The following is a 23,995-nucleotide window of genomic DNA, read 5'->3' as shown; positions in this document are numbered from 1 at the left end:
AGTGGGCGACATGCCGCCACTATTATTGTTCAGATCATCTCAAATCATGTTACTGGGAGACGGATGCAAGCAAATTTCAAATAAATATTGTAAGGGATTGTCTCTTTTCAGGGGGTCACACTCACAGATAACTCGCCAGACAATGGATTTTCATGTCCAAACTGTGCATTTATTTTGGCACTATTCTTATACAGGATAGTCCAGTTATACATCAGTGGGTGTGGTGAGGTTCCCGCACCTCCAACACTTAAAACACAAATAAACTCCTGCCCGTCTAGGCACTACCTAAACAAAATACGTCCCTACCTCACTCGTAGCGCACAGTTCACACATGGACATCATATGCGGCTTTCCTCAGCCAACATCAATCCAGCAGCCTCCAGGCTGTGGCAATTCCAGTTCCTTTTGGAGGATTGTGGTCCAGTAGTCCTCCCGACTCTGACCTAGTGATCCTTTTTTCCGCAGGCGTCACTGCGTCCCCCAAACTTCAGGCTATACCTTAGCCTTGTGGCCCCTCAGCCTTGCTAGCTGAGACCACACAACCAGAGCCTCAGTAGAACTCTGCTTCACAAACACTCTTTCTCTCCCTTCCCAGACTTACACACCGGGAGGTGCTTTATGTCGGCCTGATTACAGCAGGCCTCACCTGTGATCACCTCAGGTGAAAGGAAAACATGCCCTGGAATGAGGGGGGTGGATTGGGAGGTCCCACTGCCAAACCTACCACCCCAATCCAATAAAATCCAGCCCTGAATAAATAAAGAAAATAGCTTCAGCTACTACGGTTTGCTGAAGCCAGCACCATCTTCCTGGACTTCACTTATCTACCTAGATGAGATATACACCCCTTCCAGAGCTTCACCGTACACATCACTGTTCACATTGCCACAATATACAGTGTAGTAAATGAAGGTCCAGAGGTAAAGGACTTTCCATTAAGAAGTGAGAAGAGTACTAGTTATTGGATTACTAGTCACTGCGGCCTTCTTCAGCTCATCTTGTGTTGGCAGATGGCTTTACATAGCACTGTCCTGCACTTAGTCTGTGGGCAGATTGAGAATCTGCTAGTAATTAAATTGCTGCATGCAGACCAAGAGACTGAATCCAAACCTGGCAGATGTAGTGTGCTAGGAAGGTCTGTCAAGCGTTCTGCCAGCTTAAAATGAACCAGGGCCTGGCAGTAGAAGGTAGTACATTGAAAAATCTGCCCTCCCGTCTACTCTTCTCCAAGATGGAGAAATCTATATTTTTGCTAGTGGAAACTATTTTCTGTCCGTTACTGGCTATAGAAACCTGCAGCAGAGGTAGATGAGAAAAAAAGTTTGTCTACATAGACAAAGGCTGTATGAGGTCATAATGTATATGGTATTGTGTTCACACTTTGCATTAGCTGTGCAGAATCAAACCCTGTCTCTAATGCAAGACACATTGCAGAAAATATAATGTAAACTAGAGAAAACCTGCATACCACCACACTGCTTCACACTGCAAGGTCTGAATTAGCCTGTCCAGCTCTGTTATCTGTGCAAAATTCATAGTACAGGGAGGTGGATTAGATATAATCTGTGACATACATCTATCTATCTAGCTATCTGTGTTACCGGTCAGTGTAATCCTTCCTGTGATGATAAAGAGGTGACTGCTGAGAAGCAATCTCCACAGAACAGGGAGTATCAGTGTACTATCAGGCTAAGGGGCCAGAGTGGAAACTGCAACATATATTTAAATAGAGTGACGTAAATATATTTTAAAAAAATCCTTAAAATCATATGCTTCACATAAAACTTCGAATTAAACGGTAAGTACAGTACATTTCTGATACATATACAGTCCAGTATAAAAAGGTTTCATTTGAAAATCTTGATGTAATAAAGTGTAGATTTTAGGGCTGGATAAAACATAGATAACTAAAGGAGGAAGGAACGATCCAGCATAATCTGAATAATAATAATAAAAAAAATCACACTATAGTCTGAAATGCGTAAGCTTCATGTAGACTTTTAATCCTCGGATTGGGTTGCATGTCTTAATCTGATGTTCTGTAGTAAAGTTTGGGATTTTATTCGGAACATGCCAATGAATACGGCCTGTTCTCATGGAGATGGTGAGCACGTTATTATTTCTTCTGGAAACGTGTCGGCCTACTGTAGCATGTTTCTACAGGTTAATCAATGATGGAGTGCTGTGCCTCACTTCATTGTATTGTAATTTATAGGTGAAATCAGACTGTATAGGTTTAATATGCTTTTAATAAAGACGGATGCTCGTGCCTCATTGGTTATGGTAATATGCGCTTGGCTTGGTATTAATAGCCTTTTAAAGGCTTGTTATGATTAAGGGAGCACAAACATTCAATTGAAATATATTAGGTTTTGCAGCTACTCTCATGCATATTCAGGGCACTACAAGCATGCCAGATTAATGAGAATTATCCCTGAGTAATGTAGACAAGGGCTGTCATGCTAAAGACCCCCGTTTAGCTAGCTGCTCCCATTTCCCAAATTGTATTGTTAATAACTAATAAACCCTATAAAGACACCCCCCCCCCTCCCCCTCCTGCCATAGTCTTGTGTTAACATTACCACAGGCGGTAATGGCGGGCATGTGATGTATGGCCATTTGGAGGGAAAATAACAGGCATTTTGGTCATATGTGAATAAATCATGACATGGCATCTACAGATGGCTCTCGGCATTGATCTCATAACAGACCTCTTTAAATATTCATTCCCCTCCTGAATTTTGTATGTCAAGCATTTTGCATGGTAAGAACGCTCATTAAGAAAGAGACAGACATATTTGGTTAAATGAATGAGACAGGCCGATCATTGGTTCAGCTCCTGCAGACTCTCCTGTGTCTGTTGGCTTGAATCTTTGCCGATCACACTAGGCTGTATTGCTCTGTTCCTATTGTTTTATGTGGGGTTGACAAGGACAGACATTGCTGGAATATTATATTTTGGATTTATGGGTTGGTTAAACCCTCCAGGAGTCAGTGTGACTTATTTAGTGGATTGGTCTAATGCTCTGTTTATGGGATGATTTCTTAAATAGCCCTGTCAGCATGATCAACTCTAATAAATCAGACCTGTTGCCTGTTAGGGTTGATCATGCTGATTGAAACAATACCTTATTTTGCTTTGTAGGTTGCAGTGTTCCCTAGATAGGAGGATTGTTATCTTGATTCAAATCAGGCAGTTGGAGCACCAAGGGGCGGGCTGTAGCACTTCAAGCACCGCTACAGCTATGCCCATAGTGCTCATCACATTCCCCCTAGATTGACAGGGCTAGGTGCCTGCACTGTGACTCACTAATAATCATTGGTGGTCCAGAGTTAATATGTTACATGGAGTCATTGGTGTCAGCGGGTTCCCCTGTGAGGTGGCAGTCATTGGTGTCAGCGGGTTCCCCTGTGAGGTGGCAGTCATTGGTGGCAGTGGAGCCTTTGCAGAGTTGAGTGCTGGGCAGGGAGGAGAGCATTCCTTTCCATCCATTCTCCACTGTGTCTGAAGCCGCCGTCACCTCCACTTTCGGGTGGAGTGAAGTAGCCGACGGCCACAGCAGAGGAGCCCAGCTGCCGGCAGGATGGAACGGTGCAGCGCTCTCTACCCCCTGCAGAGGCTCTGCTGTCACCAGTAATTGAATAGAAGCCACAGCACATTATCAAAATCATCAGTTTTGCGGCATTGTTTTGTGCAGTTTTTGGTGTGCAATATGTTGACAACCCAATTGAGGTGTGTGGGGAAAACCACTGTACAGAAGGTGCAGAACTGCACAAACAATTGACGAGGTGCCAATTTCAAAATCCGCACTGCAGGTCCGTTTCCGCATAGAAGAAAAATAGCAAAGTGGAAGTGAGATTTGTCTAATCTCAAACACTTTGCCGTTATTGTATTACACTGCACTTTTTTTCTGTGTGCATATGTGACCTTAGGGCGAGTTTATACAGGACGTATCTTCTGTGAAATCTGGGTTGCAGAATCTGCTCCATAAATTCCACAACAAACCCCTTTTGCTCGCAGTGTAAAAAATCGGCAGCAATTTCTAGGCATACTGTGGATTTTCTTATCTGCCGCATGCTCTATCTGGTGTGGAAATGCAACCTACATTCATTGCAATGTATGCACGTGACATCCACAGGTAGCAGGCAGATTCCCACTGCGGATGTTGCTGCTGGCTGGTCCAGCAGAGTAGTTTTCACATTCTGAGTCTCCTGGTCTCCCTGGCTGCTGGGGTCTTTCCAGCCTTTGCATTTCTATAATATCGTTTCCCACCATATAACTGAAAGGGTGTTTGCTGGCAATGTGTGGCCCTGTGGTATCTAGACAGGCAAAGAAATCTCATGAATTAATAGGAACATGTAAAGCAAAAAATATGTATTGGCCTTATTTGTGCTTTGTAATATATTTTTGGGCTGTTTTTGCTTTTGTCAATGTGAATATAAAATTGACAGATGAAAGGTCCTTTTGAAGAAGTTGTCTTTTGGCCTTCCTGAGGTTCTGCAGGCCGTGGCCACCTAGGAGGAGATGATAGCAGCTGCCTTTTCTCTGTGGCTGCTCAGGAGGACAAATTGAATGTTGGTTGATTATGTCCTCTGCGGGGGCACTGTCACACTCATCTGTTTCCTAGGCTATCATTATTAGTCATTCCCGTTTCATTAACTCTTTCCTGTCAGGGAGGTCTGCAGGTGTGTTACACTGTACTACAGTCCGAATACTAGTGGCTCATGGTAATACAGGCGTTCGTTCAGCTGAACATGTGCTCTTGAAGGTTTATTGAGAGATATTTAAAGGGATTTTTGTGTAAAAATTATTTTTTAACAAGTTCCTACAGCATGGCTACTGAAAGAGAAGATTCATACTTACCAGTTCCACACCGTTCTGGTCCTCCACACTGTCTCTGCGCTCTCCATCTTCTGATCCCACTAGTCACATCCAGCTAGCTATGGGCATTTTCACATGAACTGCTCCAGCCAATAACTGGCTTCAGCGGTGATGCGGCCACAAGCGGCTGAAGCCAGTCATTGAAAATAACAGAAGTAATGGGGGAGCTTAAAATATAACTTTTACTAATATAGTTAAAACATAGCGCCACACACAAATAAATGGTAATGATGATAAATATGGCTTAAGAGATGAGGAACAGTCTTACCATTCCGACGCAACCCTGGTTAGGATGCACCATGTCCAGGCTGGTATTTAGGTGTGGTCGTTGGTAATTGTTAGGTGTAGACAGTGCAGGGAACCGATGTCGCTAGAAATCCCTGGTTGGGGATGAGGCCATTGCTAATGTGGCCCTGCCTGTCTATACAGAGTTCCTACCTATTTAACGTTAGTGTGTTGGGTTTTGTGGAGGACGTTTCAGAGGGCTTTAGGGGTCAGCCAGGAAATTTCTATATTCATGAACATGATCACAATTGCAACATTTAACATAGGGGAGAAATTACCGTACTAGACCAGGTTAAAATGTGAAGTGTAGAATTTGCGTGAAGACGCTGTGTAGGACTTGCATATACCTGGAAGTCCTACTGCTTTCAAAATTCCGCCAAGTTTTTTACATGTTTTTTCATCCAGACCATTTCAATGGGTAATATGGTTGTGGAATTAGCATGGAATTCAACACAAGCAGAAAAGAAAAACACAGTAAATTACCATTTGCTTTTCCCAATAAAATCATTGAGAGGTGGATTCCAAGTCTTTTATGTATGGATTTTAGGTGCAGAATCGGGACAAAAATCCAAGCCTTTTGTGTGAACTGACCCTTAGGCCTTTTGCACAGGACCGTAATTTTTGTCCACACCCGATCGTTATTTTTTTACAGACTGGATACAGACCTAGTCATTTTAGTGGGCAGGCAAAAAATATCCTCATCTGTATGTCCACATTGCTGTTCTGCAACAAAGATAGAACGTGTCCTGTTCTTGTCCATTTTGCGGACATAATTTAGCATTTTTACATTAGAGCGGAATATATGGAACGGAAAGTGTGGAGCGCACATGGTGGTACCTGTGTTTTGCGGATCCACAGTTTGCAGGCTGTAAAATGGATACGGCTGTGTGCATAAGACCATAGTGTATGCCAGAACAGGTGTACACTTATGGCCTCTATACAAATTCCGCATCTAAGCTGCTAATGGCAGACCATCAGTATCTGAAAAGAAGTTGGCTGTGTTTGAAATTTTCATCGGATAGTCAGATGAAACCTCTTTTGTTCAAAGAAAAATCATTTGTGGATCAAATATCTTTCTCTGAAAGAAGGTCTTTTGTCCTTCGCCCGGTGACTCTCAGATTGTTTGACCAGATTGAACAACTGTAATGGCCAAAAAAATGTGCATGACTGTGTCTGCGAAACGATCGTTCACCAGACTGTCAATCGTTCAATGGTTGTGCAGTCATCAACCTACTACTTTCTACCATGTATGGCCATTTGTGTGCATCGGGACTTCCAGGAGTGGGGAGGAAGGGGGGTTGTATGTGAATTTAGTTTTCAGTTTTCCCACATTGCTGTCATAAGGATGAATGGCATTTGTGATTAAAACTGCAGAACAATTACCCGTGTTCATAAAATAAATGGAGTCCACTTCAAAAGGAGGATTCTGCCTCCTATTCTCTACATGCATGTACATGATGTTTAGGTTGTGGCAGCCTTCAGGCACACCGCATGACTTGGTTACCTCAAGAAACTGTGATAAATCTTTCACTGATGCATTTCACGTTGGTTTTTTAACCAGGCCACAGAAAGTGAGCCCGGAGATATGGACCTGAGTGGGCTACCAGAGACTGCTGTGGACTCCGAAGACGATGACGATGAAGAGGACATCGAGCGAGCGTCTGACCCTCTAATGAGCAGAGACATTGTAAGAGACTGCTTGGAGAAAGATCCTATTGACCGGACGGATGATGACATTGGTAAGCCTAGTTGCAGACATTTAAGACGGGGAAGACGGTGCCTCGTAGGGTAGTACGGTGTGCACAGACCACAATATCTCACCTTAGTGAGGCACAAACCTTAGCAGCCTGTATTCCAGTAGGTGGTTAGCTAGATTTACTGCCGAGGTATATCCTCACTTCTGTGAGACGATATGACGTGAGAGAAGGTCCCTTGAAGTTCAGGATCTGTATTACCCAGCGCTACCCACAGATAAATGTAACGCTTAATGGTTGCAAATAAAATGATTCCTTTATTCAGTGTGTTGTACGTGGAGCACATACTTTATCAAGTCTATATATCAGCTGTGCATAAATAAGAGGGAAAGTCCGCCAAACCGCAGTCAAAAGAGCTGACATTTCCAAACACTTTACCAAAAAGGGACCTGTTCCAGGAATATTAAAATTGACATTTTAAAGTTCAGTCTTTTAGCATAGATAAAAACATTATATTCATGATACATTGTCAAATGACTAGAATAAGATGCTGTAGTACAGGTAATAGTGTGTGGGCAGCGACAGACATCCGGCCTCTTTAATCCTACCGCTGACATACATATGCCTGAGATAAAGGTCAGGATCTAGCAATCAATCACCAGCACAACAACCATGTAAAATAATGGTACATGATGAAATAAAATCTCTCATCCATATGTACTTGCCCTGCAGTCTGTCCACGTCCTTGTGATGAGTAATAGTCCCGGGTCCCAGGACCTTGCACTTCATTTTATCTGTGTTGCAGTCATGGTTTTCTTTGGAGTCTCTTCAGATTACGGTGGAGAGATGTCATCACTGTACGTTGTGTTCTTTACATGTTGTTTTAATTTCATGCTGCCACCTTCTCGGAAGGCCAGATAAATGCTATTAAAAGAAGTTAAAAGGGTTTTCCAGGATTTTTTTCACTGATGCATAGGTCATTCTGTGTGCCCTGGACGGTTAGCAGGTGGTAAGCACATTCCCAGGGTAGAGAGGATTTATAAAGTAGTCAGGTGCAATGGATGCATCATTGGACAGAACTTACATAAAAGAGAAGGCATTCACACTTTTCGATTTTTCAATTTTCAAACATCATTATTAGTAGGATATTTCTAGGGTTTCATCAATGTGTTACTTGGGGACCAGTGCGGTATTACTGTGTTACCTGCATCCAATAAGGGTACTTTCACACTTGCGGCAGAGGGTTCCGGCAGGCAGTTCCGTCTGACAAGTGCTTTGAAATACCAGATCCGTCTCTCCGGTGTCATCTGGAAAAACGGATCCGGTATTATTATTTTTTGCATTTTTAATGGTCTGCGTCCGGAAAGCCGTATCCGATTTGCCAGAACACTTAATGCCGGCACTAATACACTTCAATGTAAATTAATGCCGGATCAGGCATTCCGGCAAGTGATCAGTATTTTTGGTCGGAGAGAAAACTGCAGAATGCTGCGTAATATGCGTATTTTCTCCGTCCAAAAAATGTAAGAGGGACTGAACTAATGCATCCTGAACAGATTGCTCTCCATTCAGAATGCATGTGGATAAAACTGATCAGTTTTTCCCCGGTATTGAGCCCCGAGGACGGAACTCGATGCCGGAAAAGAAGTATCCTAAATCTGTGTGAAAGTACCCTAAATCTGTTTGGTGTATGTCCTTTGGCTTTTGTCACTTGCATTTTGTCTAATTATTATATTTTTCTCTTCCTCTAGAACAACTCCTGGAGTTCATGCATCAGCTGCCAGCTTTTGCCAACATGACGATGTCTGTTAGGCGTGAACTCTGTGCCGTCATGGTGTTTGCTGTGGTGGAGCGGGCCGGGACTGTCGTCCTAAATGATGGAGAGGAGGTTAGAGATTTGTTTTGGGGATGTTATCTTTTTCACATGACACAAGTTAAGATAACGTAAGGCTACGTGGCGTCATTATGTGACTTCTGCTGTAAGTGCGTGATGATCAGTGACTGATGTGTGTCTGTGCTCCATCCTGGTCAGGAGATTTCATTTCTGGTGTAAAGGAAAACTGGCTGAGTTGCCCATAGCAACCAATCAGATTCCACCTAGGAAAAATGAACGGTGAAAACTAATAGGTTGCTATGGGCAACTGAGCCAGTTTTCCTTTAAACCAGTTTTGATCAACCTCCACCAATATGTAGAATAGACCAGTTCACAAAATAAATGGAACGTTAAACCCCCCTTTCTAAATAACTATCTGTATCAGTTGTGGTTGGTGGCCATGTGGTTGCTTTTATAAGCCTGCAAAGGTGAATTTGAATACCTTCTAATTGAATTTTCTCTTTTTCTGGCTCTATAGCTTGATTCCTGGTCAGTCATTTTAAATGGCTCCGTGGAAGTGACATATCCTGATGGGAGAACAGAGATACTTTGCATGGGTAACAGCTTTGGAGTCTCTCCAACCATGGAGAAGGAATACATGAAGGGAGTGATGAGAACCAAGGTGGATGATTGCCAGGTATGTGGGTGAAGATCTGAGCCAGACTGCACAGCATCCCTCTGACGGGGAGTATCCTGTGTACTTCTCTCCTGCTTTACCCCTGTAGCTGAAGTGGAAGCTTTTATATGGCAGACATTACTTGTATTGCTTATTTAGCTCAAATTTGGACAATTTATTTAGGTTGGGTTCACATCATATCTTTGTCTTGCATTTAACGTATAAAAAAACAAAAACATATACATTAACCGGATGACATACAGTGGTATTCATCATCATCGAGTTCCTTTGTGTGAAAAAAGTTTATCTTAACGTATATGTTTTTTTTGCTGGACTCCGCAGGATAGAAAAGTGTAGTGTACTATACTTTTGTATCTTTTTTTTTTTTTTTTCTTTCACCCAACGTATATGTTAAATGTAGGGCAAAAACGTGGAGCCTATTCTTCTCAGCTCATCTGATTTATGTATGTTATGTCTATGGAGCCATGACCAGCTACACCTCCAGGCCTGTTTATCTTAGATAGCATAGGAGCATAAAACGTTTAAAAGCAAAATCCATGGAAATGAAGGATCGGGAGACTTTACTGGTCTACTTAGGGTCTACTACGCTTCTAACAACCAATGTTACAACTCTGCTTAAAAGGCTGGAAACACACCTGCAGTTCTATGAGCCAAAGCCAGAAGTGATCCAGCAGGAAGGAAACGTCCTTCTTATGTGTTTCTTATTCCATTTGAACCAACCCTTGGCTTTGGTTCAAAAAACGCACCAAATACTGCAGGTGTGATCCCCTTTCACATGGTGTTTTTTGTGGATTTTCTTGTGGGTTCAGTAGTGAAAACCATATAAAAATCGCCTCCCATTGTTGTCAGGATTAGGATTAGCCTCATTGAATGGGGATAAAGTTGCTTGCGAATCTGCCACTTTCAAAGTGCAAAACTGCGGAAGAAACCTGAGGGTTTCTGGCGCGGAATCTACAGTGCATTTTGCAATAGACAAAATCTGCCATGTGAACGCGACTTAAGACCTGATCCCCAAACAGGTGTTTAACTAGTATCATTGCCTTTCTCCTTTATTATGTGGGGTGCACAGGGCAGAAAAGGATACTGTCTAAAATAATCTGTAATTGTGTGTAGCTTTCTTTTAAAGTAGAATAATGGCAAGGCTGCATTTATTCCAACACCCTGGGACAGAGACCTTGAAGACTACTGTGCTTTTTACATCTCATGTCAGCATAATACAGATTTTATTTCTTCTGTGCTTCATATAAATCACTGCCTTTGTTCCACAGTTTGTTTGCATAGCACAGCAAGACTATTGTCGTATCCTGAACCAGGTGGAGAAGAACATGCAAAAAGTGGAAGAGGAAGGAGAAATTGTGATGGTCAAAGAGCACAGAGAGCTGGATCGTACTGGCACCAGGAAAGGACACATTGTCATAAAGGTACCAGAAATGGGGCAATTTCTGGAACATTTTCATCACATTTTAAATGAAAATCTATTACCTATTTTTCATCCAGAAACTACTACTCTTTAAAGGGTCACTGAACTTTCATTAAACTTTTCATGTGGCATAGGGCTGAGCACTGATACCCCCACAATCTCTAGAACGAGGAGAGAGCAGCTCTTGTTTAGCGCGTGTTCTCTCCTCGCTATTGAGTCCATTTGCAGTGAGGAGAGAGTGTGTGATAAGTGAGAGCTTCTCTCTCCTCAGTGCTCATACCCCCACCGATCAAAAGTTTTGATATGCCTCTATGACACATCAAAAGTTTACAGAAAATCCAGTGCCACTTTAATGATGGCTTGTGTTTCCTGGTATGTTGTTGCTTACTGTATTCTTGACTTAAAGTTTTGAATGTTTATCTGTAGGGAACTGCGGAACGACTAACAATGCATCTTGTAGAAGAACACTCTGTGGTTGACCCAACATACATAGAAGATTTCCTCCTAACCTACAGAACATTTTTATCAAGTCCTATGGAAGTTGGAAAGAAGTTGTTGGAGTGGTTTAATGACCCTAGCCTTAGGGACAAGGTTAGAAATAAAAATAAAAAAGCTGACCTTGTAAAACTGCCATTTTGGCTGTTTGTATTCTCATTCTGCTTAATTGAATCTCAATTTTTTTTTTATTTTGCTGTGGTTTTTAGGTGCAAAAATCTTCAAAAATTTATTTTTGAATGTATTTTTATAGCAGTCAGAGCCCTGCTTTTCTCATACAGAGCTCCACATCCACTGGATAGACATAGTTTATGGTTTTTGTTTCTCTGTTATTTAGATATGGATGACCTATCCTCAGAATAAGTCATCAGTATCACATCAATGGGATCTGGTATAGCTTTAAGCTCCGGGGGCTGGCCAAAACTGCTCATTGGTGGGGGTGCCAGGTGTCCACCCATCTAACACTGATGACCTAGCATTGGACATCGGTATCTACCAAAGTAAAAAAAACTAATTAAAGATAACATGTAGGCCACCACTAGAGGGGAGCTTACTGCATTGTGCCTTACTTTCTCAATCTTGATCACCTTCTCCTGAATGATCAGCCAGGTTATGTTATGATCAAATCAAAGTAGCTGGAAATTCTCTATGACTTTGACATTTTTTATTTTATTATTTTCTACTTTTACTGTTTACAAGCTATAGTATTAGTAGAAATACCCAGGCGCATTGATGAAGCGTGGCTCTTCTTACATGCTGTCCTTCATCTTGCAGGTGACCCGAGTAGTACTGCTTTGGGTAAACAATCACTTTAATGACTTTGAAGGTGACCTTGCCATGACTCGATTTCTAGAGGAATTTGAAAATAACTTGGAACGAGAGGTACCTTTTTTTTGTCCCTTTTATTGGTTTGAGCTGTGATGTCACATTTATGCTCCCATTTATGTTTTTGTGATGATTGTAATTCTTCTTAATTTCCCCCTCCAGAAAATGGGTGGACATCTGAGGTTATTAAATATTGCATGTGCTGCCAAGGCGAAAAGAAGATTGATAACACTAACAAAGCCGTCTCGTGAAGCCCCTTTGCCTTTCACCCTGCTGGGCGGGTCAGACAAGGGATTTGGTATCTTTGTTGACAGCGTGGATCCTGGAAGCAAGGCTGTTGAGGCTGGCTTAAAGAGAGGGGATCAGGTATGGTAGACCACCGACTCTGTAGAAATCTCTGTTTATTGACTGCTGGGAAAGAAAGGGGAGAAAGAGCAAGTTCAATAATTCATGTCAATTAAGTCCCTTACCTCTGCATTCCCTATACATTAAAGGGAAAAATACTGCTCTGAACAGTTCTTTCTCAGGAAGGTAAATGTCATCTCTTGGATTATTAATCACGTTGAGTTACTTGCCCTTTACTTGTAGATATTGGAGGTGAATGGTCAGAACTTTGAAAACATCCAGCTGACAAAGGCTATGGAAATCCTGAAAAATAACACTCACTTGTCTATCACTGTGAAAACCAATCTGTTTGGTAAGTGGATTGCATGCCTATAACATTAATTAGCGGTGGCATGGTCTTCTTCAGGAATATATACTGCAATGTGTGAATTGTATTAAAAGCAGGACAATACCCAATAGAATGCTAAACTCATATATTTACTGGTCTCTTACTTTTTTCAGTCTTTAAAGAGCTTCTGGCAAGAATGTTGGAAGAAAAGAGAAATAGCGCTCCTCATTTACCCAAAATTGGCGATATTAAGAAGGCCAGTCGCTACTCGATCCCTGATCTCGCTGTTGATGTTGAACAAGTCATTGGACTTGAAAAAGTCAGTAAGAAGGGTAAAGCCAATACTGTTGGAGGAAGGAATAAGCTGAAGAAGATTCTTGATAAAACGAGGATCAGCATTTTGCCCCAGAAGCCGTACAAGTAAGGATATTAACAGCATTGTTTGTGAGAATATTTCTCTTATAACTGTCTTTTTTAAGAAACCCAAACTGTTGGTCTTCCAAGAATCTAGGAAAGGAAAGAATGGAAGGAAAGGATCTTCTAAAGGTTGATATGTAGTGAACTGTCATTATTCCATGTAACATTTGTTATGCACCTGATCTAAGAAGCATAAATTGCTGGGACTTTGAAAGGATGTCTTCAGACTAGGGATCGACCGATTATCGGAGTTACCGATATCGGCCACTATTCATTATTTTTAAAGTTATCGGCATCTAACCTTGCCGATAATGTGTCCAGCGTGCTATCGCAGAACATGAGCGCTCTTTTCTGTCAGCGTGCTCCTGTTTCCTCAGCAGCACAGGGCAGAAGGAGTCACTTTCTCTCCCCCCCCCCCCTCCGTGCCACGCTGCCAATGAGGAGAGATGGGAGGAGGAGGGGCGGGCGCACTATGCCACAAATGATAATTAACGACTAATACAAATACAGGAGGTGGTGCCCAGCCTATATGACAGGAAGCTGCGATCAGCGGCACCTGAGGGGTTAACTGCTGCCACTGATCGCAGCTCCCTGTCAGAGGCAGGGTGCCAGCTATGTGATTCTGGGCCGACACACCAGCCTCCTGTATTAAACGTTAATGATCATTGCTGGCGCAGTGCGCCTTCCCCAGTATTAAAAACATTGGTGGTGCAGTGCGCCCCCAACCCCCCAGTATTAAAGTCATTGGTGGCAGTGGCCACAGGGTCCCCTCCTCTTAATTGGTGGCAGTGGCAGCTTCTGATCGGAGCCTCAGTAGTCTAATCCTGTGGCTCTGATCAGTTACCATGGCAGCCAGGACGCTACTGAAGCCATGGCTGGCATGGTAATCTCCCTGCTGCTGTGTGTACTATGCACAGGGCAGCAGGGAGATCCCAAGTTCTAGGCCTTAAGGGGGGAAATGGTTATTAAATAAAAAAGTTTTAAAAAAACACCAAAATATTAAGTATAAATCACCCCCTTTCCCAATTTTACATATAAAATATATAAACAATAAATAAATAAACATATCACATATTGCCACGTCCAAAAAGTCCAAACTATTAAAATATAAAATAAAAAAAATCTCCTTTGTGGTGAACGCCGTAACAGAAATTTTAAAATGAAAATGCTCAGAATATCTGTAAGTTATTGGTTATCAGCCTCAAAGTTTACAGGTTATCGGTATCGGCTCTAAAAAAATCAATATCTGTCGATCCCATGATCAGACATACTGTGCCATCCATATTTAGTGGACTATTTGGCATTGGTACTGCCATTGATTGACGGTCTTTTTACTCCTGTACCTCAGAGAATGTGAACAGCTGTATATGGTACGGGCATAATCCCTGTAATTATGCCATATAGCTGACAGGTCCTTTTTCTATATGCATGTGCTCTGAGTGTTACTGGTAAGCTTTACTCCTGGTAAGAGCCTTATAACGCACATGGTGTCACATAAGCAGAACTCTGCTCTGCTATCCATACATAATACAAGTATAGAGCATGCCCTTTTACTAGTCCTTGCTTAAGTCCTAAAATGCTCATTGTGCATCGGAAAGGCTTTTGAGTTCATTCTTGGGTCTTCAAAGTGACTTTGTATTCTCAGACTACAAAAGCTTCTGGGTTTAAAATTTGTGTAATCAGAATATATATTGCTTGAATGAAATAATTGGTGGGAAATTATACCGATTACTTTCCAGACACCTAGACATTTCCTTATGAGTGCCTCCTAGCTACAGAACTGTGCCGCTTCTGGCTACAGCAATGTATCTAGAGGATAGGCATCCATAGCCGCAAGAGGGAGAAGCGCCACCTAATAACACACAGCAACGCCACAACAGCAGTCTCTCCTGCACCCTTACGTGGAGTAAACTAAGGTGCAATGTTTTTAGGTTTTTTTTCCATTCTCCCAGTATCACTGAACTCGCCGAGCCCCATTGTCCTTCTACTTGACATTAATTTGTAGATGTCGATACAGATATGGAGAAATTTTACACTTGATTTGTGCGTCCCCTTAGCAATCAGGTGAAACCACATTTATCTGAAGTTCACTGACCTTTTATGACTGCACACTGCGTGGGTCTTGTGCCATCTCCTTCACCACAGACGCACCACAGAGGAGCTATCCACAGGGTCCTAGCAAGCTCTGCATGTCCACAGCTGTTGTATTCTGCTCAGTGTAGATATTGGAATGGATTAAACTTAGTGATGCTGGTGAATATTAGACATTCTCTGGCGCTGTTTATCCTTTCACGTGTAACCGAATCTGCACCAGAGGCTCCAGTGCAGACATGTATGAGAAGGATAGGAAATGTAGCACATGTAGTAGATGGTATGTAGTACAAGATGATCAGACCATTCGCTGTGTAAGCAGCAGATCCGTTCTCTTTATTTACCCACTGTTTCTTTGTTCCCAGTGACATCGGAATTGGGCAGTCTCAAGATGACAGCATTGTTGGTCTGAGGCAAACCAAGCACATGCCCGCCACGCTGCCAGTCAGTGGAACCCTGTCATCCAGCAATCCTGATTTACTGCAATCTCACCATCGCATCTTGGACTTCAACACCACCCCAGGTGAGACCTCACTCACCCTGTACCTTGGCACTGCCACCTTTTCCTCCACTTACCACTAAGTAGTGACATTCTTAAGAAGCTGCTAATGCCGATCTATTTTCATTAACTGCACTGATTACACAAGGCGTCTTTTAAGAAGCTGCCAATTTCTGCCAATTTCTATTTTTCCACTTTGAAGACAAGTTTTACCTTGCTGATATGTGCCCGCATTGCTGAGAAAAATTATGTTTTAATATGTGCAAATGAGCCTCTAGGAGAAAAGTGGGTGTGGATGTTACACCTAGAGCACAGATACCCGAAAATATATTAAATACCAAAGAAACGTGTGGGATCATCATAGAAAACCCATTCCACACCACCACACTTATACAAGGATCATCTTTATTAATTGTCTATCGCCAGACATACATATCTAGTATAACAATCAAGCATAAAAACAATGCAGGTAGGTACACGGAGGATGAGACACCCCAACCAGCTCTACATCTGCCACATAATGAGGAGTGCAAGTTAATGTATCAAACCTTTATACAAATAGAGGGGTAACTAAATACTAAATGCCTGCCTCCTATTGAGTATACACAACATGGATGACATCGGAGTCAGGTCGTCCACAATTAGTAATAAAAACAATACCCAAAATCAAAAGTGGACAATATAGCCAGACTCCGATGTCCTTAGGGTACATTGGTAACTTAGCCCTCTACTCCTCAAACACTGAGGCCATCAAATAACAAAGACATACATAAAAAGCACAAAATAACAATAACATACTGATCCGAGTTTGTAATCCCTGACCTAGAATCCCAGCTCTCTCTGCAACTGCCGCGCTCTCTCCACTTTGATTAACAGGGCCAGGCGTGATCACCTTTACACTGCCTTGCCCTATCAATCAAAGTGGAGAGGACACGGCAGTTTCAAAGAGAGCAGAGACTGTAGGTGTAATGGCAACGCCCCTGTTGCACTTAGAGGCTTATTTGCAAATCTTAATTCTTCTTAGCAATGTGGGCCCATATGAACATGGGACCAACACAGATGCCTTCAGCTGCTAAGTGCACATGTAACATGTTAGACAGCTTCATAGGTACAAATCTGCTGACAGATGCCCTTTAACAGGTATGGATTCTCTACATACCTCTACATCTGAACCTAATAACTCTAGGCACACGGTAGTTTTACAGTTTGCATTTTATTGTTATCAACATGTGTGCTATGTATATTTAGTGTGTTTTTAGTATTGTTTTCTGTTATACTGTCCTAATAGAAGGCTAGGTTACATGACCTCGAGGTCAGTCAGAGAATTTTTGCTGATGGCATTTAGTCATGTCATATTTTCCGTTAACTGGCTACAACCACCCAGGCTCGAACTCATTTATTGAGCTCTGCACTAATACAGAAAGCAAATTGTTAAATGGTCAGTAAACCACAGTCTGCATTGTTTTCTTTTTGCTGCCCTTGTTGTCTTTTAATGGCTGTTGCTTTTTTATTATTTGGGGAAGATGCGGGCTTGTTGACTCGCCACAGATGGGAATATTTGCTTTTCAGAGCTCTACATTGCCATATAGTGGTTAAATCATGTTACTGCATCTTTTCTTCACACATTTCTTGTTACGAAAGAATGCGTGTTAAGCATACACTACGTGCAGAATTATTAGGCAAATGAGTATTTTGACCACATCATCCTCTTTATGCATGTTGTCTTACTCCAAGCTGTATAGGCTCGAAAGCCTACTACCAATTAAGCATATTAGGTGATGTGCATCTCTGTAATGAGAAAGGGTGTGGTCTAATGACATCAACACCCTATATCAGGTGTGCATAATTATTAGGCAACTTCCTTTCCTTTGGCAAAATGGGTCAAAAGAAGGACTTGACAGGCTCAGAAAAGTCAAAAATAGTGAGATATCTTGCAGAGGGATGCAGCACTCTTAAAATTGCAAAGCTTCTGAAGCGGGATCATCGAACAATCAAGCGTTTCATTCAAAATAGTCAACAGGGTCGCAAGAAGCGTGTGGAAAAACCAAGGCGCAAAATAACTGCCCATGAACTGAGAAAAGTCAAGCGTGCAGCTGCCAAGATGCCACTTGCCACCAGTTTGGCCATATTTCAGAGCTGCAACATCACTGGAGTGCCCAAAAGCACAAAGTGTGCAATACTCAGAGACATGGCCAAGGTAAGAAAGGCTGAAAGACGACCACCACTGAACAAGACACACAAGCTGAAACGTCAAGACTGGGCCAAGAAATATCTCAAGACTGATTTTTCTAAGGCTTTATGGACTGATGAAATGAGAGTGAGTCTTGATGGGCCAGATGGATGGGCCCGTGGCTGGATTGGTAAAGGGCAGAGAGCTCCAGTCCGACTCAGACGCCAGCAAGGTGGAGGTGGAGTACTGGTTTGGGCTGGTATCATCAAAGATGAGCTTGTGGGGCCTTTTTGGGTTGAGGATGGAGTCAATCTCAACTCCCAGTCCTACTGCCAGTTTCTGGAAGACACCTTCTTCAAGCAGTGGTACAGGAAGAAGCCTGCAAGGTAAGAAAAACATGATTTTCATGCAGGACAATGCTCCATCACACATGTCCAAGTACTCCACAGCGTGGCTGGCAAGAAAGGGTATAAAAGAAGAAAATCTAATGACATGGCCTCCTTGTTCACCTGATCTGAACCCCATTGAGAACCTGTGGTCCATCATCAAATGTGAGATTTACAAGGAGGGAAAACAGTACACCTCTCTGAACAGTGTCTGGGAGGCTGTGGTTGCCGCTGCACGCAATGTTGATGGTGAACAGATCAAAACACTGACAGAATCCATGGATGGCAGGCTTTTGAGTGTCCTTGCAAAGAAAGGTGGCTATATTGGTCACTGATTTGTTTTTGTTTTGTTTTTGAATGTCAGAAATGTATATTTGTGAATGTTGAGATGTTATATTGGTTTCACTGGTAAAAATAAATAATTGAAATGGGTATATATTTGTTTTTTGTTAAGTTGCCTAATAATTATGTACAGTAATAGTCACCTGCACACACAGATATCCCCCTAAAATAGCTAAAACTAAAAACTACTTCCAAAAATATTCAGCTTTGATATTAATGAGTTTTTTGGGTTCATTGAGAACATGGTTGTTGTTCAATAATAAAATTAATCCTCAAAAATACAACTTGCCTAATAATTCTGCACTCCCTGTATTCTTACTGTGTCACAAAATGTCTATTTTCCTCCAGATCTCCCCGATCAAGTGCTGCGTGTGTTTAAGGCCGACCAACAAAGTCGCTATATTATGATAAGCAAAGACACCACAGCAAAGGAGGTGGTAATCCAGGCCATCAGGGAGTTTGCCCTGACTGCTGTGGCTGATGCTTACTCTTTGTGTGAAGTGTCCGTAACGCCTGAAGGGGTCATCAAGCAGAGGCGACTCCCAGACCAGCTCTCTAAGCTCGCAGACAGAATACAGCTCAGCGGCAGGTATGGGTATATGGCATCTAATCACATCTATCAGCACAGTAGATTTCCCTGATAGGTTGCCTGCTTGTTTTGTATATGAACTGAAGCTAAACCTGCTAGATTTTTCACGCCAACCCCCTCAGACCTGAAAAACCATTTTCTGACGGGAATCATTGGTGAAATTATCCGTATGGTGATGTAATCCTTTTGCCTGCTTGGCTGTTTAGTACTCTTAGGTCATGCTGCCATCTGGTGGTCAACTTTCAAATGGCACCTTTCTAATAATATTTGCAGTGCATCTTTTTACATTATGTTTTATTACATTTTGTCAGGTATTTAGGTCATTCAGCAGCCCCTGGCTATTGCCGCTAACCCACTTTTGCTTATTTCAGGTATTATCTGAAAAACAACATGGAGACAGAAACGCTATGTTCAGATGAAGATGCACAGGACTTGCTAAGGGAAAGTCAGCTTTCTTTGCTTCAGTTAAGTACTATCGAGGTGGCAACTCAGTTGTCAATGAGGAATTTTGAGCTTTTCCGGAACATTGAGCCAACAGAGTACATCGATGACCTTTTCAAGTTTAAGTCAAAAACTGGTTGTGTGAACCTCAAGAACTTTGAAGATGTGATTAACCAAGAAACCTTTTGGGTGGCGACTGAAATTTTAAGGGAGACTAACCAGCTTAAGAGAATGAAGATCATCAAGCATTTTATCAAGATTGCACTGCACTGTAGAGAGTGCAAGAATTTCAACTCTATGTTTGCAATTATTAGGTAAAATCATTTACTTATTACACGAAATAGGATTAAACTGAAAAGATCGTCAGTGATGTAACATCAGCGAACAAAATATGGCAGCACACTATTATACATGCAAACAATGGAACTAGTGATTTAAAAGGGTTATCCAAGAGGTAATAGACCTCCAGATGTGGCAGACGCGCACAATTGATACTTGTCTGGTCCCCGCTGCCTTATTCTGTCGCTGACCTGCTCTCAGTGTGTCACATGTGACCTCATATGTGACACAAGGGGAACAGGTCACTGCTGCGGCAGTCATGTGTCCTCCTATTGATGTCGGTGCAGAGGGGAGAGGAAGTACCGGAGCGTCAGCTACATTGACTGAATCCAGCGTCGTGGGGGTCTGCAATATCTGGAAGACTGATCATCTCTTGTATAACCTCTTTAAGGATTATTCTGGATTACATGGAGAGAGCTCTTTTGCATGTTTTGGGCCCATCTACCAACTTCAAGGTGCAGTTGGGTAGCTTACACTAACAGAACTGCCTCTCCTGGGTCCTAACCTAAGCCTACAATGTTCAGAACGGTGTAGGAACCAGCTGCATTTATACTCTGCTCAGAAGCCCTGGGCAGATGAGCGGGGAGTGCTCAATCTACAGGAGGGGGCTACCCTCCAAACATACTGCAAGACAATTTAGACTAGCAAGAATGTAATATTATATTCCAAAATGTTATGGCATCGGTAATGATAAACCTTTGTTAAAGGGGTTGTCCCACTTCATAAAATAGGTTTTATCTAATCTATTTACCCCCACACAACATATCTTCCTATCCATGTTATTATCCAAAAGCTACCTTTCATTCAAAAAATCATGTAAAGCGATTCCTTTGTTGTTTTCTGTATCCCATGGATACGGCCTCTTTCGTCCGGCCGCATCGCTGTGCCGCGCCTGCGCACAACGGCTGAACAAGTACTCGGGCCGCCTCTCCATTCCTACAAGTACGCGCACGCCCGCGCATGCGCAAATACAGCAGGCGGGTGCCGGAATCAAATAGCCGGCACCCGACCTCTATGACAGGGAGCGGGACCTTAGGGGTTAACTGCCGCTGATCGCAGCCCCCTATCATAGAGGTCGGGTGCCGGCTATTTCACTCCGGCACCCACCTCCTGCATTTGTATTAACATTGGTGGCGCAGTGCGCCCCCCCCCCCCCCCCCAGTATAATATACATTCAGTGCGGCCACCCCCCCCCAGTATAATATACATTCAGTGCGGCCACCCCCCCCCCCAGTATAATATACATTCAGTGCGGCCACCCCCCCCAGTATAATATACATTCAGTGCGGCCACCCCCCCCCCCCCCCCCCCCAGTATAATATACATTCAGTGCGGACCCCCCCAGTATAATATACATTGGTGGCGCAGTGGGAAGTGCCAATGAGGGTTAAAAAAATAAATAAAAAATTAACTCACCTCCTCCAATTGTTCGCGCAGCTGCCGGTCTCCTGTTCTATCTTTAGGACCTGTGAAAGGACCTTTGGTGACGTCACTGAGCTAATCACATGGTCCATTACCATGGTGATGGATCATATGATGTACCATGTGATGACCACAGTGATGTCACCAAAGGTCCTTTCACAGGTCCTAAAGATAGAACAGGAGACCGGCAGCTGCGCGAGCAATTGGAGGAGGTGAGTTAATTTTTTATTTATTTTTTTAACCCTCATTGGCACTTCCCACTGCGCCACCAATGTATATTATACTGGGGGGGTCCGCACTGAATGTATATTATACTGGGGGGGGTGGCCGCACTGAATGTATATTATACTGGGGGGGGGGTGGCCGCACTGAATGTATATTATACTGGGGGGGGGGGGCGCACTAAATGTATATTATACTGGGGGGGGGGTGGCCGCACTGAATGTATATTATACTGGGGGGGGGGGGTGGCCGCACTGAATGTATATTATACTGGGGGGGGGGTGGCCGCACTGAATGTATATTATACTGGGGGGGGGGGGGGCGGCCGCACTGAATGTATATTATACTGGGGGGGGCGCACTAAATGTATATTATACTGGGGGGGGGGCCGCACTCAATGTTTATTATACTGGGGGGGGGGGCGGGACCTCACATACGGCTCCATGTGGATGACCTCATACACATGACCGAGCACGCAGGGTGAGTCATGAGGAGGCGTGGCCTTCACTCAACTGCCTGAGAACCAGGAAGTTATCAGGACATCTACTGCTGATAAGATTAAAAAAGCAAAGTGGGACAACCCCTTTAACACATTAGTCTCTGTGTGAACAGTATCCAGTTTATCTTTAGAAGTACTACTATATCAGCATGTTATATATTTACGTGCTATATATCAGCGTGTAGTTCCTCTTATTTGAAAAGGTTACTGTACATAATATAACAGGAGTTGTCCAAAAACCGAGCACTACAGAAATCCAAATTCTACCCCAGCCCATAAAAGAGCTATAAAATGCTTAACCCTAGTCTTAGCCCCTAGTATTCCTGGTGCCTGCAGAATTTACACAACCCTGATTTATGGACGAACCCTTGCAGCCAAAGCTTTGAACTTGGTAATAAGCTTTACAAGTCAGCAATAATTGTTAGTTGCATTGCTTCAGCTCATTCCTACTGTACGCTTCTGCTGTGTGCACGCCCTCTGTATAACCTGCTATAATAAAGCTCCTACTCTCTCACCAGATCAGCCATTTTGAGATCACTTTCTGGAATTTTGGATGTCTGAACTTGTGTATTTTAATATCCAGAATATACTTACCATTTTTTATGTTTTATTCCAGTGGCCTAAATTTGGCTCCAGTCTCAAGACTGAGAACAACGTGGGAAAAACTTCCTAGTAAATATGAAAAACTTTTTCAAGATCTGCAAGACCTCTTCGACCCATCAAGGAATATGGCGAAATATCGGAATGTACTGAACAGCCAGAACCTACAACCTCCCATCATCCCTCTGTTTCCTGTCATTAAGAAAGACCTAACGTTCCTACATGAAGGTGATCATAATATTCCACGTGTGCCTGCTTTTTCAAATCTTACTGGAGCCCTCAAAACTAAACATTTTTATTTTCTGTCCAGGCAATGACTCAAAAGTGGAAGGGCTTGTAAACTTCGAGAAACTAAGGATGATTGCAAAGGAAATTCGCCATGTTGGTAGAATGGCCTCTGTAAACATGGACCCTGCTCTGATGTTCCGCACAAGGTGCGTTTATGTTTTTTCTACATGTAAAATTGTTGCTTACTTTTGTTGTTTTTTTCTAATAATAACGTGGAAAATGTACTTCTGAAGTGGCGCACCGTTCATCAGTGTTAAACTTAAAGGGATACTCCAGCACCACAGGATATCCAGGTCTTGCTGCATCTAGGCAGCAAGTGAATAAAGAGGTGGTTGTGGACATGTATGTCTGTCTCCATTCAGTTCTATGGAAGTTATGGAAACACACTTGTATTTTTGGAGCTGTAGGAAGTTTTCAGGTGATTATACTTAAAAGGGTTTAATGAGACTTGTATAATGATGACCTGTCCTCGGAATAGGTCGTGGGGGTCTGACACCTGAGACCCCCACCAATTAGCTGTTTGTGAAGGCACCAGCACTGCAGCCTTTTCCCCACTCACCAAGCCCAGCGCCGTACATTGTATAGCTGCTGTGCTTGGTATCGCGCCCATCCCCATTCACTTCTATGGTTGTGACCTGCGCCTAGGTGACGAATGTGACGTCACATGGCCTAGGGAAAACTGAGAGAAAGTTGCAGCACTACTGCAAGTGCCGGTGACTTCTCAAACAGCTGACCAGCGGGGGTGCTGGAGGCCCCCCACCGATCAGATTCTGATGACCATTCAAGAGGATCGGTCATTAGTATAGAAGTCTCAGAAAACCCATAAAAAAAAAAAAATTGCAATTATCAAATTGTATTATAATTAAAGTTGCTTGAAATGGGGGTTTTTTTGTCACAAAAAAAATA

General features: G+C 42.8%; 1 protein-coding gene across 13 annotated transcripts in view; it reads left to right on the top strand.

Moving 5' to 3' along the window:
• The window catches only part of RAPGEF2 (Rap guanine nucleotide exchange factor 2), a 246,713-nt gene that overhangs the window by 210,352 nt on the left and 12,366 nt on the right, over positions 1-23,995 (top strand). For all 13 annotated transcript variants that reach the window (XM_044299967.1, XM_044299958.1, XM_044299951.1 and 10 more), the window contains 14 exons: positions 6,729-6,906; positions 8,613-8,749; positions 9,213-9,371; positions 10,640-10,792; positions 11,218-11,382; positions 12,061-12,168; positions 12,274-12,477; positions 12,700-12,808; positions 12,958-13,204; positions 15,658-15,815; positions 19,038-19,278; positions 19,650-20,033; positions 22,818-23,029; positions 23,112-23,235. In XM_044299967.1, coding sequence (XP_044155902.1) covers positions 6,729-6,906; positions 8,613-8,749; positions 9,213-9,371; positions 10,640-10,792; positions 11,218-11,382; positions 12,061-12,168; positions 12,274-12,477; positions 12,700-12,808; positions 12,958-13,204; positions 15,658-15,815; positions 19,038-19,278; positions 19,650-20,033; positions 22,818-23,029; positions 23,112-23,235 — 2,579 coding nt within the window. The remainder of the gene's footprint in view (positions 1-6,728; positions 6,907-8,612; positions 8,750-9,212; positions 9,372-10,639; positions 10,793-11,217; positions 11,383-12,060; positions 12,169-12,273; positions 12,478-12,699; positions 12,809-12,957; positions 13,205-15,657; positions 15,816-19,037; positions 19,279-19,649; positions 20,034-22,817; positions 23,030-23,111; positions 23,236-23,995) is intronic.

The sequence above is a fragment of the Bufo gargarizans genome, chromosome 1 (assembly GCF_014858855.1).
Source record: "Bufo gargarizans isolate SCDJY-AF-19 chromosome 1, ASM1485885v1, whole genome shotgun sequence".
Classification (NCBI taxonomy): domain Eukaryota; kingdom Metazoa; phylum Chordata; class Amphibia; order Anura; family Bufonidae; genus Bufo; species Bufo gargarizans.
Note: the sequence above shows the minus strand (reverse complement) of the source record. Positions and strands in the feature narration are given on the sequence as shown.